General features: G+C 33.5%; 1 protein-coding gene across 2 annotated transcripts in view; it reads left to right on the top strand.

Annotated features, from left to right (window-relative positions):
- The window catches only part of DNAJB4 (DnaJ heat shock protein family (Hsp40) member B4), a 43,859-nt gene extending 30,367 nt beyond the window's left edge, over positions 1-13,492 (top strand). The window contains exons 1-3 of one of the 2 annotated variants that reach the window (XM_035018224.1): positions 3,211-3,968; positions 10,238-10,806; positions 12,190-13,492. In XM_035018224.1, the coding sequence (XP_034874115.1) occupies positions 3,758-3,968; positions 10,238-10,806; positions 12,190-12,423 (1,014 nt within the window). In that variant the 5' untranslated portion in view covers positions 3,211-3,757 and the 3' untranslated portion in view covers positions 12,424-13,492. Of the gene's footprint in view, positions 1-3,210; positions 3,969-10,237; positions 10,807-12,189 lie in introns of those variants that run through there. The other variant, XM_035018225.1, reaches the window with a different exon arrangement.
- The last annotated feature ends 1,549 nt before the right edge of the window (positions 13,493-15,041 follow it).

The raw sequence follows: 15,041 nt of genomic DNA, 5'->3' as shown, positions 1-15,041 counted from the left end.
TTTTATTTTATTTTTATTATTATTTTTTTTTATTTTTAACTAGGCTCCATACCCAGCATGGAGCCCAACGTAGGGCCTGAACTCCCAATCCTGAGATCAAGACCTGAGCTGAGATCAAGAGTTGGATGCTTAACCCACTGAGCCACCCAGGTGCCCAGTGAATTTTAGCTCTTAAAAAAAAGGATGTTTTTCCTCCGTAGCCTGAATGTACTGTTTCCTTTTTCCTTGGGCCTACCTTGTTTCCTGGGATCCATGTTGCTTTTTTTCTGCTCACTTGACATTGAAACAGTGGAAAGGTAGTCAGGCTCACCTGGCTCTGGGTATGAGCTGGCCTTGATCCCCACGACCTTTCCTCCTGATGCTGCCATATTTATTTTCTTTACTGAAGTATAGTTAATATACAATATTGCATTAGTTTCAGGTGTACAATATAGTGATTCAGCAACTCTATATGTTATGTTATGCTCACAAGTGTAGCTACCATCTGTTACTATACAACACTGTTATAATACCACTCACTATATTCCCTATGTGGTACCTTTCATCCCTGTGACTTATTCATTCCATGCATATAATATCTTCTTTATCCATTCGTCTGTGAATGGACACTTAGGTTGCTTCCATATCTCGGCTATTGTAAATAATGCTGTAATGAATATGTGGGTGCATCTATCTTTTTGAATTACTGTTCTTGTTTCCTTTGAATGAATACCCAGTAGTGGAATCACTGGATTGTGTGGTATTTCTATTTTTAAATATTTGAGGAAGCTCCGTACTATTTTTGACAGTGCCTAACCAATATGCATTCCTACCACAGTGCACAAGGGTTCTCTTTTCTCCACATCCTCACCAACATTTGTTATTTCTTGTCTTTTTGATATTAGCCATTCTGACTGGTGTGAGGTAGTATCTCATTGTGGTTTTGATTTGCATTTCCCTGATGATCAGTGATGTTGAACATTTTATCTTGTGTCTGTTGGCATTGTTCCCAAATGTTTGAAAGAATCATTTACACAACTCATTTTATCAAAACCTAGCTAGATTGTTTTATATTATTTAAAATTATAATTGCTTCCTTATTAACTTGAAATTTCAAAGTTGAGATGGATTCTTGCTTTTCAAGTTTAGCACTATGATTCTTTTTTTTGTGTGTATGATATTTGAAGAAGATTGAAAATCCTTTATCACCCTTCTCTCTATATGTGGAAAGTCAGATTTGTTTCCATTTGTTAATATGTAATGCACTTCTCGGAAATGTGGAAGATCTAGTCTTTGGGTTCTAAAATCCTTTAATGTGTCAAGTCCTGATAATATTTCTAGCTACCTAAAAATGACTGAATCAGATAAGAATCTGTTTTTTCTTTCCTCCCAGCATTACCCACCAGAACAATTCAGACTTTTCATAGATAGTAATGTCAGTGTTTCTTTGGTAGTGAATATTTAAAAGAGGAATTAATTCTAGGGGTGCCTGGGTGGCTCAGATGGTTAAGCGTCTGCCTTTGGCTCAGGTCATGATCCCGGGGTCCTGGGATCGAGCCCCACATCGGGCTCCCGGCTCAGTGGGGAGCCTGCTTCTCCCTCTCCCTCTGCCTCTCTCCCTGCTCATGCTCTCTCTCTCTCTCTGTATCTCTGTGTCCCAAATGAATAAATTAAAAAAAAAATCTTTAAAAAATAATAATAAAAAAAATAAAAGAGGAATAATTCTAGAAAAGGTGATTTTTGTTATATTTTTACCCTACTCTAGATGCTGATCATTGCACTGGACTTCAACTTGCATTTTTTTTTTTAAAGCAGGAGTTTTAAGGTGACTTTGGATATTAGCATTTTTCCCCAAGTTGTTTTGGATTTGAATGGTTAACCTTTTGACATTGAGTATTCCTTGGTGGGACTAAAAAATTTGCTTGAATAGCTAGCTGACAAACCTCTGTAACCTGTAAATAGGCTAGACAGATGCTATACATTTCTAAAACCAAAGTATTTTTAAAGGAGAGAGTTTTGAAAAATAGGAAATCCTAGCTGTCAAATGTACAAAGATGAACGTTCCGAAAGAATTGCTGAATCATGAATGTAAAGCTGCTTGGCATATAGAGTAGGTGTTTCCATATCTTTAAAGGTTAACACGTGATCATTAACTTTTCATCATATTCTAAACATATATGTACATTTACTTTTCCTTTACATGCTCTGTTTTTCTTTTAAGCTTACAGATTTAAGCTATTTATAGGGCTCTGTGCAATTCTCCTCATATTTTCTTATTAATCCATCTTTCCATATTAGAAATGGGAACATTTTTGAAAAGATGACATAACAATATAGGAGATAAAAGATGAGTAATATACATTGAAAATTTTTCTCATAAGTATCATATATATATACATATATATATATAAAAGCAGACATTGAAAGGGTATATAAATGATAGGGCATAAACTTTGTTAACAAAAAAAATACAAAACTACAACAAATAAACATAAATATCTATCAGAAAAAAAAGGACTAGAAGGAAATACACTAACATTTAGCAGGGATTACCTAAAGTGGTATGATAGGGAGGTTTTCATTTTATACTTTTTTCTTCTTTTTTCCTTCTGTGTTTTCCAAAATCTTCAGCAATGTGTATTGCTATTTATAATTAGGGAAATGTGTTTTTAAAAGAAAAAAATACTTCTCATATCACTGCCCCATAAATAGCATATCCAGATTTTAAAATGATCCAGTCAAGGTCTTATAAGAAACATGAGTATTTACTGTCTGTAACCTGATACTTGTCTTCTATCTTTCCTGCAGCACAAAAATTCTTTAAATAGTGACCCTAGGAATTGGGCGGAGGCGGGGAGTGGGGGAAAAGTGGGATCTCATTCTGTTTTTGCTGAAGTAACTAAAATCAGATATGAAGCTTTCACAAATATTTAGTTTGCCAGACTATTAACTCTTGTATACTACAAAAAACTAGTTAAAACCACTAGCTAAAATAATATTTAAGTCCCTTATTGCTTTTGATGTTAATGATATGTAGCCTTTTACAATGTGAAATTGGCATATTGACTTCTTGGCATTTCTGATTGCTAGATCCCAGGAATTCTAAAAATGACACAAATTATCTGAAAATTTTAATTTAAACAAACCAGATTTTAGTATTGTATATCTTACATTTGGATAACTTGAAATTAAAATTAAAATACCTAAAATAAGTTCAAGGGTACCTTTATTTGTATAATACTTTTAATTTATTTTAACATAGGATGCCTAATGGCTGTAATTATTTTTGTTTTTTCACCTACAATAGAGTAAATAAATATGTAGTTATGACCTGCTTATGCTGAAATATTGGTTTTTGAATCCACTCAGCTTCTTAAAAAGGAAATAAAAATGGGAGAGCCAGAAGGAAAATGAATAGTTAATCGTGGAGGAGGAGAAAACCTAGCTCAGTACTTTGACTAGAGGCAGCTGGGGAAGTGACGTCCTGTAGCATTTGCTGTTCTAGAAAGTACAGAGACACGTAGTGAAAATGGGAGGATCTAGAAGGAGGCTGTCTCCTGTGTAGTGTATATTTATCTGTAAGTGAGCCTTTGAGGGAGGAATTAAATACAGAGACGTGGTTTGCTTGCTGCCTTAAGACAGCGAAGCTGAATTGCTGATTTGCTTTAACTTTTAAAATACCCAGCTTGGTTTATTTTTCTTAGAATCGTACTGCTAAGACTGGGGACGCTGTTTTCTTTCACAAAGGGAAATCTAAGTTCATTTCAAGGCATTCGAAATGGGGAAAGACTATTATTGCATTTTGGGAATTGAAAAAGGAGCTTCAGACGAAGATATTAAAAAGGCTTACCGAAAACAAGCCCTCAAATTTCATCCGGACAAGAACAAATCTCCTCAAGCAGAGGAAAAATTTAAAGAGGTCGCAGAAGCTTATGAAGTATTGAGTGATCCTAAAAAGAGAGAAATATATGATCAGTTTGGGGAGGAAGGTAAGTATTCCGTGTATATCTTTTGGTCTCTCCAGCTCTGTCTCACTCTCTCTCTCTCTTTTTCCCCCAGCTCTTTCAGCCTTCTGGTTATCTTTAAATTCTCAGACATCAAAGTAGAAAGACAAATAATGGATAAAAATAAGATTTTATCTTAGATCATCTGAATGAATATTATTACATAGCTGTGAATGAAATATACTTGTTTGCCTTTTTCTTGATTTTGGCATTTTGTAATAACATATATCTTCTGCCATTAGATTTATAACGTTAACATTGTATATTTGAAAAGAAACATCACATTCCCATACCCATTAATGAATTGTGTCAAAAGTCTTATGCAACCTGTTTTGTTTTCTAATGAATTTTCTGCCGGAACCACTAAAGGTCCTTCACTCATTTAAAATGTTAAGATTGGCAGTTCAAATTCTGGGTAGTTTATATTTTATTCACAAAAACAAAACAAGTTTTTTGCCTCTCTGATAGCAATTTAATTTAGATTGAACAAGATAGAATCTTCTCTCTGAGAAGCAGAAGGCCCAGGCATTTAGTTCTGGTTGTTTTTGGCGTTTTGCCTGGAGAGGAAAGAATTTTCCTGATGTCATAAAATACCAGAACAAGTTTTTAGCTTAATTGTAAACAGTAATTGTGTGCCAAGAAAATGAGATCTCAGAAATACAGTTTTTGACCTAAAATGGCCACCTCATTAGAACAGTTATTGATTTACTTACAGGTCACTTTATGTCTTCAGAAATTTTACTACCTAGGTATAGAGGAAAGCATGACAACTTCCTTTTGCTCTCCCTGCCATACTTTTGTTTCTTTCATCGTGAGATCAGAAACTAGTTGAGTACAGTAAATGGGGGTTATTAAGATTATCCCTTTATCGTTCTGTATTTTAAATTAAGTTTGTCCATCATTTCCATATAAATGTGGCTATAAAGTAAGGCTATTTTAAATTGCTAATTAACAGCAACAACAAAAACACTTTAATTCCTACAGATTCTGGAATTTTCAACATTTTGAATCAGAACTAAGTTACTTCATTATAAATTTTTTTCTCCCAAAATATTCTCTTTTAAATCATTGTAGTTATGAAATCTTTTTTATTTCTTTGCCTCCTTTATCGTATTTAACATAAAGTTTTCCTAATCAGATATATGCTAAAATACAGTGAAGCAGTAACTGCTCATTTTGAGTTAAAAAACTAAATTTATATAAGCAGGGTGATTGTGTAAAGGTTTTTTTTTTCTTTTTCCTTTCTTTGTTTTGTTTTTCTTTTTGACTTGAGTTGCCAAAAATTGCTATTCCTGCTCTTGGTTTTGGTGTGATGAGGACCTGCTGTGTCAGGTTCTTACAAAGTCAGTATTGAAAAAGGCACGCAATGGCCAGTTCAATTCTGCCTGTTTCTTATGGCCTTACTAATCAAAATACTATGATTAGGTTCATCTCAAAAGCTAAACAGGATTCTGAGATACTACAAACAATATACTCCTTCTAAAGAAGTTATTTGTAATTTTGTAAAGAAATCCACAAACATTCCCCTGTAAAAGCAGATAGCCCCTGCTTAAACCACATCTCACTGCTAGCTCAAGTTTGGTTATAACTAAGCCATAGGATTCAGTGTTTTCTAAGGATATTTATCTTCAGAATTTTCAAGTCATCACATGATACATTTTTCTTGGCTTAACATTACCTCTTAATAGTGTTTTTCTTGAGTGATGTTTCTCTAGGTTGACTTTTACTGATCATTATCAGTGAATGAATTTTTAAAAAATGAAAGCAGTATCATCTGTGTACCCTGAATCTTTTTTGTTGTTGTTCTTGATTCAGAGAATTGATATAAGCAATAGAGGTAATAGGGAAGAATAAGTGTTTTAAAGCATTGAAATATATTCAGAAATACTCTCTAGTTATGAGTTACTTGAGAATATAGTTAAATGAAAATTATTTGGCTATTTTTTAGAAATTACTCTTCCTTTACAGAAAAGCATTATGTTTATTTTGCTCTTTATTCAGAATAGCTCATTTATACTTTGGAAAAATCCCTTTTAGGTATACTGTTTAAATGGGAAAACATTTTTTCTCTTTGCCATTCATTGGTCAGTTTATGCCTGGAGGCCTGGTTCCATCACCCAATGTGTTTCTCCAGTAGTAACAAAATACTGAATTTTAGGACTGTGGGGCTATTAGTAATTTATGTAATATACTCCTTACCCCCCTCCAGTTATTACACTCTCTTTCAAGGCCTGGGACAATGGGAACAGGAACTATGAACTGAAAAGTGTATGAGTTGAACAAGCTAAATTTATATAGTTAGAAAGTAAGAGAACCAGTGATCCAGTTTATTCATGTTTTGAAAATCTCTAATATCCACAATTTTAAAGGCTTGGTTTAAAAAAATTTGGATAAAAATAGAGATGTTTTAAATTTACCATATTACCCAGCAGTTCCACTCAGAAATCTATAAAAGAGAAATGAAAACATAGGTCCACAAGAAGACATGTATGTGAATATTCATAGCAGCATTATTTGTAATGGCCCCAAATTGGGAACAATTTAAAAGTACTATCATTAAGTGAATGGATAAACAAAATGTGGCATATATGTACACACACACACACACACACACACACGTACATGCTGGAATACTACTTAGCAATTAAAAGGATTGATATAATAAAACATGCTACAACATGGATGAACCTCAAAAACTATGCTAAATAAAAGAAGTCAGATGTCAAAGGCTACATATCCTATGATTCCATTTATATAAAATGCATGGAAAAGGCACACTTGTAGAGAAAGAAAGCAGATGAGTGGGTTGCCTAGTGCTAGAAGTGGGAGCAGGGCTTAGCTACAGATAGAAACAAAGAGAACTCATTGGGTTGATGGAAATGATCGATAACTGGATTGTGATGGTGGCTGCACAACTCTACAACTTTATTAAAATCACTGAATTATATATTTGCAATGGGTTAATTTTATAGTGTGTAATAAGCAAAGCTATTTTTAAAAAGAGAGAAATGTTCTCCATAGTTGAATCATTTGAAAACAAAAAAATACAACTATGTAAATTGAAAATTGGATTTTGAACCTGTCTCTCCCAGAAGGTTTTAGGTTTAGTTCTGAATTGTTCAGTGGATGTCAACAGAAGTTTGTATTAAAAGACTGAAAAAAAAAATCTTTTAGTAACACATCCTTACAGTATCCTAGTTCTCTAACAGTTCTTTTTCCTTATGCCTTTTTTTGGTTTATAGTTTACTCAATAACTTTCTTTAAATACTGAAAGGTAGTATTTATATGATCAAACTTGTGTTTAGTATATTAATCTATACCAGCTTGCTTCTTCAGTTCTTTAGTTTCCATATTTAATCAACTGGATCTCTTTTTATTTACTACGTGTTTTTAAAAATAAGTTGGATTTTTGTGAGTCAAAGCTGCTTAAAGGTTCTCATTATGCTAGTAACTCTATAAGTCTTGCTATAAATCTAGATTTTTACATATCAGATCTCCTTAAAGTATGAGTTATTAAAGTCCTATAATTTTTTTCTTTTAAATCCTAATTCTTCTCCAATGCTGCTTCTTTTGACACACTTTCAACTAACTAGTGGAAATCATGGTTATAGATAGTATACCGAACATATATTTGTTTTTGGATTGCAAATTGGTTGGTTGGTTGGTTTTAGATAATAGCAGTCTTTCTACAGCATAGGCAGATGTTGATTCTAGAGCATATTCCTTGATCACGCAAAGTGATGATGGTGTCTAGAAAACATTTTGGAGAGCAGAGAGAATCCAATTGAATATTAAAATTTTCCATAAGCAGTCAAAATGTATGTAATAAAGAGTTGACCGTATAGTTGATAACATGCCTGTTACAATTCGAGTGCTAGGCAAAGCAGTACTTGCATAATAATTCAGTTATACTGTTGAGAATTTTGGTAGGATTTTTGCGGTCTTTTATATAGTAGCCTTGTCCTTTAGCTAAGCTATGTACTTGACTGTTTAGTGTCAAGGAAAACCTCAAAGCTTCATTGGAGCCTTTTTGTCCGCTTTGATAAATGCCACATCAGACTGTGTGAATCTTCTCAGGGACTCTGTAATCCTGATTGAGTTACCATTTTTGGCAGAGAAGGGAAGAGGTTTTAGGGAAAAGCCAAACCCATAATATAATAACTTAAAATGTTATTCCTTCTTTTCATGAATTTATTAGGAGTCCAAACATTTAGATATTGTCTTGTAGAGAGTTAGATTGGGCAAGCTAATTTACTCAATTTATGTTATTAACTCTCTGTTAAACTATTATGCTCTGTTATATTTGTGGGATGAAAGATGAAACGATTAAAGTAATTTAAGCATTGGTTTAGTCACACTGGTCATGACCTTGAGTTATATACGTAATCTATCATATATAAAAATCTGTCTCTAGCTTTTTTTTTTTAACATTTGGAGTTATAACTGTACCACTAAAATTTATAAAAAGAAGTATGTATGAGCTGCATGTTAATATCCTTGTTCTGCTTATACTTGCCATTCTGTTTCTATAAGGGATATCCTAACTGCTCTTTGGATATATCATTCAATTCATATTTTGACAGTTTTCAGATTATTAGACTTTTCTTGGTCTCTCCAGATTTCTATTCATGGATGAAGGTAAAAATGTAAACATCAGCTGACACTGTTGGATGAAATAAGAATATATGTATACCTTTTAATGGAAGAAGCCAAATAGAATAAAACATGCAGAACTAAGTCTCTTTGAAAGCATGCTGAGTATAATTTTTTTATTATTAAGTCTCATATGTGTATGTGTGATTATACTTTATATTGCTTTTGCTTTTACCTCTTCTCTATCCTGATACTCGACACCTTTTAAAGTTTAGACTTTAAGAACTAGTTCATTCTCTATTCAATAAATATGAACCCCTATCATTTTCACCCTGTATACATGAGCAATGCAAAAATGAATAAAAGATATTTCCTGCCCTCAAATTACTGTTTGAACATATTAGAATCTCTTAGTTTAATCCTTTGGATTTATCACAGTTTTAAAATTTTTAGATTTTCTTCCTGCTTATTTCCTTCATCAGGAATGCCCATAAGGCTCATTCAGAAACTTTGCTACTACTGTAATGATATAAATTCTTGTCAGTATTGATCCCTTAAAAGATCACTATACTAATGTTTTGTGGGTTTTAATAGAAACTTTCTTTGGTATATAATGGAAAATGCTGTCAAATATGTGATCACTTGTGAGCTACATATTACTTAGTTGAACCTTAAAGAACAGGGTCAGGGCACCTGGGTGGCTCAGTCATTAAGCATCTGCCTTTGGCTCAGGTCATGATCCCAGGGTCCTGGGATCGAGCCCCACATCAGGCTCCCTGTTCCGCGGGAAGCCTGCTTCTCCCTCTCCCACTCACCCTGCTTGTGTTCCCTCTCTCACTGTCTCTCTCTGTCAAATAAATAAGTAAAATCTTTAAAATAAAATAAAGAACAGAGTAAAAAGGTCACTATCTTGGTGTCTGAAGCGAGTTGTCCACAGTAGACAGAAATAACCAGTCCAAAGGACTTACATGTCAAGAGGGTTTACAGCACTTGATTTTAGTCTTTTTTCTACATGCTGTTGAAATTAATGCTATCAGATGGTATGCCTAGATAAACAATTTTGTTAGATAGAATAGGGATAATAATTTGGAGTCTAAAAAAACATTTTTCATAGGGTGTCCTATTATCAGAATTTTTTCCCTTTCTGCCACAGAAAGAGTTCTATTTTAATTAATTCTTAAATAATAAAAGACCTGAAATAAAGCTAGTTAGTATGAATATGGCATTTTATATTATTGATTATGCTCACCGATTATAATGGCACTTAAAGACTTAGGTTATGCATTTTGCATTGATTACCAAAGACCTATTTCAATTGACATCTTTTGAAAACTTATATACTTCAGATTGTCCAACCAGTAGTTTATGAGATAACAGGTTCCCGGTTTTATTTTCTTATTTACCAGTGGAACAGAGATTCAGGAATAAATTGTCACTAAAGATGGGGATTTGGAGGAAGAATTTGAAAGCTAAAAATTTAACTTAGGATGGAATGGTCAAAAGTTAGGTAGCTGTTCTGCATTTAGTGATAATAGCATTTCTGGCCAATATTAATAGATTGTAACCTAAGTTGGCCAAAGTTTATTAGTAATACAATTTTTGCAAGTTTAACTTTCAAGAGTTGCAAGCTTTTTTCTAATCACGTTTATCTGTTCATTTAGGGTTGAAAGGAGGAGCAGGAGGTACTGATGGACAAGGAGGTACCTTCCGGTACACTTTTCATGGCGATCCTCATGCCACATTTGCAGCATTTTTTGGAGGTTCCAACCCCTTTGAAATTTTCTTTGGAAGACGGATGGCTGGTGGTAGAGATTCTGATGAAATGGAAGTAGATGGAGATCCTTTTAGTGCCTTTGGATTCAGCATGAATGGATATCCGAGAGACAGAAATTCTGTGGGGCCATCCCGCATCAAACAAGATCCTCCAGTTATTCACGAACTTAGAGTATCACTTGAAGAAATATATACTGGTTGTACCAAACGGATGAAGATTTCTCGAAAAAGGTTAAATCCTGATGGAAGGAGTTATAGATCTGAGGACAAAATTCTCACCATCGAGATTAAAAAAGGGTGGAAAGAAGGCACCAAAATTACTTTTCCAAGGGAAGGAGATGAAACACCAACTAGTATCCCAGCAGACATTGTTTTTATCATTAAAGATAAAGATCACCCAAAATTTAAAAGAGATGGATCAAATATAATTTACACTGCTAAAATTAGTTTACGAGAGGTAAGTTAGTAGGACCTGGGATTCTGAAACCAAACAGAATTATGCATCCGATCTTAGGGAATTTATGTAAATAATAGCTAATATTTATTAAATGTTTAGTATATGTTATTTTTTAAAATTCTCATAAGAACCCTCCAGAGGTAGTACTACTATTATATCTCTTTTATGGATAAGATTATATTTTCTAAGTTTAGTTACCTGTATTAGCAATTTAAATGCCAACTTGAAGTGCTAACCAGATTATGTACTATGAAGCCTAATACTGGCTTAACAGTTTTTATAGGTATGGTTTATGAGATATGCATTGTAATTGAAGTCCATGTATAAGATTTTTTCTAAAATTGTTAATTTGGAGTAATAATTATATAACAAAAAGATTAATTTAAAATAATTTATAAGCATACTGCTTTAATATGAGTCCTTATTTGTTCTATTTTTAGACACTATTTTTTCAAATTGCATTATAATCCTGCAAACATGGCCATGTCAGTTCCCTGCTTAAAATTCTTAAATGATCCCACATAGTATCTACCATAAAGTCCAGACTTTTTAGCTTAAAATGAAGGTCATTTTAAATCTGATTTCTACCCATAAATGTTTATGCATTTCCTAAGTTTGCTCTATTATTATCTTACATACATTTATGTCATCGTCTAAATTCTAATCTATGGAACACTGTTGTTCCTCACTCTGCCTCAAAACCTGCTACTGGTCCAATGTTTAGCTCAAGCATTCTGTACTCTCAGAAGCTAAAGGTGGGGAGGGTAAGCTGGGTGCCCTTTGTCTCACAAAAGACTTCTGCACCTCTGTGCTCACGTTATACTGTATTATTATTACCGGTTTGCTTCTGAGTTCCTTGTGCATTCCCTGAGGTGGGGTCTGTGTTCATGGTCCCTAAGCTCAGCATCTAGCAGGAATGTGTGGCATATAGTAGACACTCAGTAAACATTTGTTGACTAGATCAATAAATGTATTTCTTATCCTAACATTTTTCCTTCCAAACAAGTAGGTAGCTGCTCTTATCCTATTCCTCTCACTCCTAAATTTCTCCCTCTTTTCTTGTCCAGTTCCATCCCTGCATTTTTAACATTGTAATGGCAACCTCAAACATTCCATTTCATTTCAAGGCAATGTGGAAGACATCCTTTACTTCTCTTTCCTTTTCCTTCCCTTCCCCTCCTCCTTTCCTTCTTTTGTAGTATGTCTGATCATGCATGTCCTAAAGGGATCTTTTAATAGGGAAAAAGTCTTATAATTATTGATATTCTTTTGGAGGTTAAAATTTTACCTTAGTGGTTTCATCTTTCACACCCAGTTTTTGTTGTTGTTGTTGTTGAGTTTTTGAAGTTCTGAAGTTTGTTAATTTTATTTGGTCTATTTCAGGCATTGTGTGGCTGCTCAGTTAATGTGCCAACAATGGATGGAAGAACCATACCTATGTCAATAAATGATATTGTGAAGCCTGGAATGAGGAGAAGAATTATTGGATATGGGCTGCCGTTTCCAAAAAATCCTGACCAGCGTGGCGACCTTCTAATAGAATTTGACGTGTCCTTCCCAGATACTATATCCTCATCATCCAAAGAAGTACTTAGGAAACATCTTCCTGCCTCATAGAATGAAAAACTTTGTTACCCATATTTTGATAAGGCACTGAAAATATAAAAGGACTGGCAGTTTACTGATGTAGATGTGAATTCTGTATAAAGATGTGTAAATTATTTTGAGGATTCATTAAATTGCATGAATAGAGACGGGTCAAATAAATAGGCAAAAGGGATTTTTACAGTTAGAGATGAAGAAACAACCATTCACTGTATTTTATTTTATTTCTCCCAAATCAGAAATTTTTAGTATTTTGCTTACATGTAAAATTTGTTTTTGTGGAGTTAGTAGATATATTTCTAATAAAGTACTAGACTATCCAAGTACTTTATTTCTTTTATCTTTACATTATCAGTATGATAGTTTCTCATTTATAATGGAAATTTAAGTTCTTAACTAACCTACACAGGTGATTTGTATTTCTAGAAAATAAAAACCCAAGTCATTTGGAAATGTGGTTAACTAGATTTAAATCTCCATCTGAAATGCTGCTATAGGGCTGGGACCCATAAAAGAATATCCTAATGCATATGTTTTGATTTTTAAAGTATGCTATAGCATTTCCTACTAACATGATTGTAATGTTCTTAAGGCAGACCTTTTCATCATAGAAAGGAAATTAATGGCAATTTATCTCCTGTGGAAATCCCAGTTGCCTGAATTACTGATATTTTAGAAATAGGCTGTTTTTAAAATGCCATATGTAATTTTATGCAAGTTGACTATATATCTTGGACTTAATAAGTTATAGGCACATTTTATTGTCCACTAGTTTAAAATAATTTGTTTAATAATAAATGTGTTTTTAGAGGGAATATTGTTACTTAGAATTAATTTTCCAATTACACAGTCTTCTATAACTTACTCATCATATGCTATATGTATCTTATGCAATTTCCCTAAGAAGAATAAACTACCACTATGGTGTTAAACCAAAATATGGGGAAAATAAACACTAACTGCTGCTTATGAATGATGTTGCTACTACTTGTTATGCATATAAATATTTTACTTTTTCATATGTATAGACTGCATTTCTTAGGTGTTTTAATTTTTTAAATATATTTACGTTTAAAAAATATTTTGTTTTCTTTTTTTTTTAACCATAGTAAGAGTGATGTCTTGAAACAAAATTTTTGGTTCAAAAGTAGCTTTCAGGATGATTGATACATGTACAAGGTGAACTGGATCCTATCACCCTTTAGCAGAGTACGAGGGTTCTTTTAGTGACTCAGTAAATAGGTTGTAATCACCACATACTTTATAGCCTTACTGCATTGTAATTGACATGCCATAAAACTACCTTTTTAAAAGTATATAGTTCAGTGGTTAGTATATTCACAGAGTTATGTAACCACCAAGTCTAGAACATTTTCATCACCTGAAAAAGAAACTCTATATCCATCAGCACTCACGTCCTATTCTTCAGTGCCTGGTAAATACAAATCTACTTTCTGTCTCTACAGATTTGTCTATTCTGGGCATCTAGTACAAATGGGATCAAAGAATATGTGACTTTTTTTCACTTAGCTTCTTTCACTTAACATGATGTTTTCAAGGTACATCCATGTTGCATCATGTATCAGTACCTTGTCCTTTTTTATGGCCAAATAATGTTCCATTCTATGGAGATACTACATTTTGTTTATTCATTTATTAGCTGATGGGCATTTAGGTTATCTCCCTTTTTTTGGCTATTGTAAATAATGCTGCTATGAACATTTTTATACAAGTTTTGTGTACATAACTTTTCAATTTTGGGGGGTATATATCTAAGAATAGAATTGCTGGGAATAATCACATGCTTTAGTTCCAAATGGAACCTGGCTGGCTCAGTTGGTAGAGCATGCAGCACTTGATCTTGGAGTTATGAGTTTGAGCCCCATGCTGGGTATAGAGATTACTTATAGATAAAATCTTTAAAAAAAGAAGAAAAGAAAATGGTTGAAAATGCCAGAAAATTCAGCTAATCATACTTACTATTCCACCTAATTCATAAATAGCCCTTTTATAATTTTGGTTCTCTCGATGACAGTTAAAACTCCTTAGGGGAGTATAAACACAAAAATTTTCTCACAGGTCTAAAGAGGAGCTGAAAAGCATCAGTCAAGAGTGGTGGATATGATTTCTTTATTAAACCCACTGTCGGGTACCTGGGTGTCTCAGTTGGTTAAGCGACTGCCTTCGGCTCAGGTCATGATCCTGGAGTCCCAGGATCGAGTCCCATATCGGGCTCCCTGCTCAGCAGGGAGTCTGCTTCTCCTTCTGACCCTCCCCCCTCTCATGTGCTCTCTCTCTCTCATTCTTTCTCTCTCAAATAAATAAATAAAATCTTAAAAAAAACCCAAAAACCCACCGTCATTTATTGCAATTTTTTTGATTAAGCATTTTCTCCCAAATTAAATAAAGGATTTATAGATTTGGTAGATGGATAATCTTTGGATTAAAAAGTATTTTTTTAAAGTACAGAATTATTCTTCTGGTAGTAAAAAAATTAATTTTCATTGCTATATATATAGAAACAGTATGCCAGTATCTTTCTTGCCTTAAAGGATACTGATAATGCCTTAGCATGTAGTTGGTGCCCAATTTTTATTTAAGTGTTGAATTAATGTAAAAGAGTTTAAAGT

Source organism: Mirounga leonina, unplaced genomic scaffold (genome assembly GCF_011800145.1).
Source record: "Mirounga leonina isolate KUSES-001 unplaced genomic scaffold, KU_Mleo_1.0 Mir_173, whole genome shotgun sequence".
In the NCBI taxonomy this organism is placed as follows: Eukaryota; Metazoa; Chordata; class Mammalia; order Carnivora; family Phocidae; genus Mirounga; species Mirounga leonina.
This window is presented reverse-complemented; position numbering and strand designations above follow the sequence as displayed.